This window comes from Castanea sativa, chromosome 9 (genome assembly GCF_040712315.1).
Source record: "Castanea sativa cultivar Marrone di Chiusa Pesio chromosome 9, ASM4071231v1".
Lineage (NCBI taxonomy): Eukaryota > Viridiplantae > Streptophyta > Magnoliopsida > Fagales > Fagaceae > Castanea > Castanea sativa.
Window position 1 is genome coordinate 18,012,033 of NC_134021.1, and position 3,711 is coordinate 18,015,743.

General features: G+C 38.2%; 1 protein-coding gene across 1 annotated transcript; it reads left to right on the forward strand.

Annotated features, from left to right (window-relative positions):
* Positions 1 to 900: 900 nt before the first annotated feature.
* LOC142610016 (adenine/guanine permease AZG1-like) lies at positions 901 to 3,041 on the forward strand. Its single transcript, XM_075781732.1, has one exon. The coding sequence runs from the start codon at positions 1,250 to 1,252 to the stop codon at positions 3,002 to 3,004; it is 1,755 nt and encodes a 584-aa protein (XP_075637847.1). The 5' UTR covers positions 901 to 1,249; the 3' UTR covers positions 3,005 to 3,041.
* Positions 3,042 to 3,711: the final 670 nt, after the last annotated feature.

A 3,711-nucleotide genomic window follows, 5' to 3' on the forward strand; every position in this document is an offset into this window, starting at 1 on the left:
TTTTTTTTTGACAAATGAGGGTGCCTTTGTGTATTTGATTATTCTTACGAGTGTATACAATCTCTCGTTCCACATACACTAGGATATTACAGGAAAAAATTCATGGAGGTAACCCCAAGATGCTAGCAAGAGGTTTCAAATCCATATCTCATAAATATCGTGAAACTTTAAGAACTACTAAACCAATCCCTTGAAATTACTTGTTTGTAATTCTAGCAACAGACATTTCTAATAATCTTGCTCTTTTCACCTAAAGGGGCCATCATCGGTAAAAGCATAATGCTAATAGACAATAAGCTGGAGTCAACAAAAGATTAAAAAGAAAAGAATGCTATTGGAGGAGTATTTAGAAGAAATGAAGAATACAATATCTCTTCCCATAGAAAAATTGGATGTCACAGGATAGATAGAATCCAGGTGGAGTTCGCTATATCTCTCTTTTTGCTTTTAACTAAATTCCAAAATTTATATGCAAAGATAAAATTATTCCGAGAAGTACATGTTTAACAGTTGATTAGTGCCCAAACAAAGTTTCATTCAAATCACCACCAAGAGGAATTTTATACACGAATCATTATATTACTCAAGTAAATGAATCATCATTCAAATTACTAAGTAAAGTCCTCTCCACTAATATCTTTTTCATTTTATGATTTAAATTAAATATATATTTATTATTGCAAGACCTAAAATTCTAAATAATGTGACATTATATTATATGTGAATAAAATCTTCAATCCCTACTCGAGGGTTTCACTTTATATTGAACTAACGGTAACTTATCACATATTCATTTTTTTACTTTATCTTTTCTTCATAAAAGAACTAAAATATAGAACAAATAGAAAAACATACGCATAGTATACCACAATTGCTAGAATATGCCATGAATACTTTTAGACCTTAACCAGTGAGACAGATGATTTTTGTTCAACATCATTGATACTATATTTTAAATGACGTAACATTATATTATATACACAGTTAAATAAAATAAGTAAAACCGGTATCACTAGATCTTACCTTTAATTTGATTAGTAAAACCTTTTGTTGTAGAAAAAAATTTACTTGAAGTATCGAATAATTACCGACAAAATTAAGATGATCCTTGCCCAAACTCTACAAGACCAACCATGCATGTATATCAGCCAACACAACTCAACTCAACACCCACACTGCTACACACACATAAACAATTCCACACACCATCTCTCTCTTCTCTCTCACCAAGAAAAACCTTTTGTCCCAAATGGAAACAGAAACACCACCGCAACCCCAAAAACGCTCACTCCCAACTCGTCTAAACACATACATATCCACCACCAGACTCGGCAAACACTTCAAACTCACCGACCGGAACACCACCTTCACCACCGAGCTCCGAGCAGGCACCACCACATTCCTCACCATGGCCTACATTCTCGCCGTGAACGCAAGCATCCTCACAGACTCAGGTGGCCCATGCACCATCTCAAACTGCCTGACCCTTTGCTCAGACCCCACAGTCCCACTTTCCAATTGCACCTCACCAACTCACCGAGTCATCAAACCCACAAACTCGTGCAAATTCCACCCAGTCGACCCAGGCTACTCGTCCTGCCTCGAACAAACACGTAAAGACCTTATCGTAGCCACCATAGCTTCCTCTCTCATAGGCTCACTCATAATGGGCCTCTTTGCAAACCTTCCTTTAGCTCTAGCTCCTGGAATGGGCACAAACGCTTATTTTGCTTACACAGTTGTGGGATTTCATGGCTCTGGTAACGTACCCTATGAAAGTGCCTTAGCAGCTATTTTCATTGAAGGTTTAATCTTTCTCTTCGTTTCAGCAATTGGGTTACGTAGCCAACTCGCTAAACTCGTTCCTAAACCCGTCCGAGTGAGTTCCTCAGCTGGAATCGGCCTCTTTTTAGCTTTCATTGGGCTTCAAACCAATCAAGGTATTGGGCTTATTGGGTTTAGTCCATCAACCCTAGTCACAATCGGAGCCTGCCCAAGAAATTCTCGGGCAGCGATAGCTCCCGTTATAACGGGAGCTAACGGAACCGTTAGTTTATTAACTAGTGGTGGTGACGTGTCCAATTCCGTCTCGGGCGATATTTTGTGTTTGGATGGTAAAATGTTGAGTCCCACATTTTGGCTTGGAGTTGTTGGGTTTGTGATCATAGCTTATTGTTTGGTTAAGAATATTAAAGGGGCTATGATTTATGGTATAGTTTTTGTAACAGGGGTTTCATGGTTTAGGAACACTTCTGTAACGGTGTTTCCTAGCACGGAGTTAGGTGATTTGGGGTACGAGTATTTCAAGAAGGTTGTTGATGTGCATGTGATTAAAAGTACTGCTGGGGCCCTAAGTTTTAAGGGTATAGGTAAAGGTTATTTTTGGGAGGCTTTGGTCACGTTTTTATACGTGGACATTTTGGACACTACGGGTACATTGTATTCAATGGCTAGGTTTGCTGGTTTTACTGATGCTAACGGCAATTTTGAAGGTCAATATTTTGCATTTATGTCTGATGCTGCATCAATTGTGGTGGGCTCATTGCTTGGTACATCTCCTGTGACTGCATTTATTGAGTCATCGACTGGAATTAGAGAAGGTGGAAGGACAGGGCTAACAGCTGTAACGGTAGCGGGATATTTCTTCTTGGCATTTTTCATTACTCCGTTACTGGCGTCGATTCCGCCGTGGGCCGTAGGGCCGCCGTTGATCTTGGTAGGGGTGATGATGATGAGATCAGTTGTAGAGATTGAGTGGAATGACATGAATCAAGCCATCCCTGCATTTGTGACCTTGATATTGATGCCATTGACTTATTCAATAGCCTACGGTTTGATAGGTGGAATAGGGACTTATATTGTTCTAAATATTTGGGATTGGGGACACAGTCTTTTAAGGAAGTTGGGAATCAAGAAGGGATTGAGAGAGAATAGTTTGTATAGGGAAGCTTCTAATGGGATAAATAATGGTGTTTATGGTGATGGTAAAACGCTTGAGGTTTAAGAGACATTTATATTAAGGTAATGTCTTCTCTCTTTTTTCACCCGTTTCATCTTTTTTACTTAAATAAGCCTTTTGACTCAAGTATTCTTACTTTTGAGATTCTCTTTAGACTATAGAGAGACCCGGATTCGAATCCTCAAGATGCTTGTCCCCCAATTTACTGTAACAAAGAGATTTCATCTTTTTCACTAAACACTACAATTATGAGGTTAAGGAAAGTAAATTTGGATAAATATTTGTATGTTCATTGCATCTGATTTTAGCTCTAGTAGTTTTTGTTACATTCCTTTAACCTTTACTTTAATCATGATCATGTAGTTTAGTCATCTACTAGAGGCCAAAATATAGAATAGAATTGTTTCTAATTTCCACGTTTTTCTTGATCATTTAATGTCAGAAAGATAAACCATATGCGATATGTCCATACTATAAAGCTAGAGGATGCCTCTTGAAATCAACTTAGAAAAATAAAATGCAATGGGGATAACCTCCTTAAAGGTACAAAGGGCCATGTTTTTCCTTTATCACATTAAGTTGCCGGTAGTAGAAATAGGAAATCTTCCAAAAGGAGTTAAATAGTGATGTCAGTAAATTTGGCCCCATAAAAGTAGGGAGGGTGTGACCGGTTTTGGTAGATTCATGGGCCTAATGGCCCACTTTGGAGCAATGTCCAAAGAAGTATTTGGAAAATGTTCAGAACAATGGGT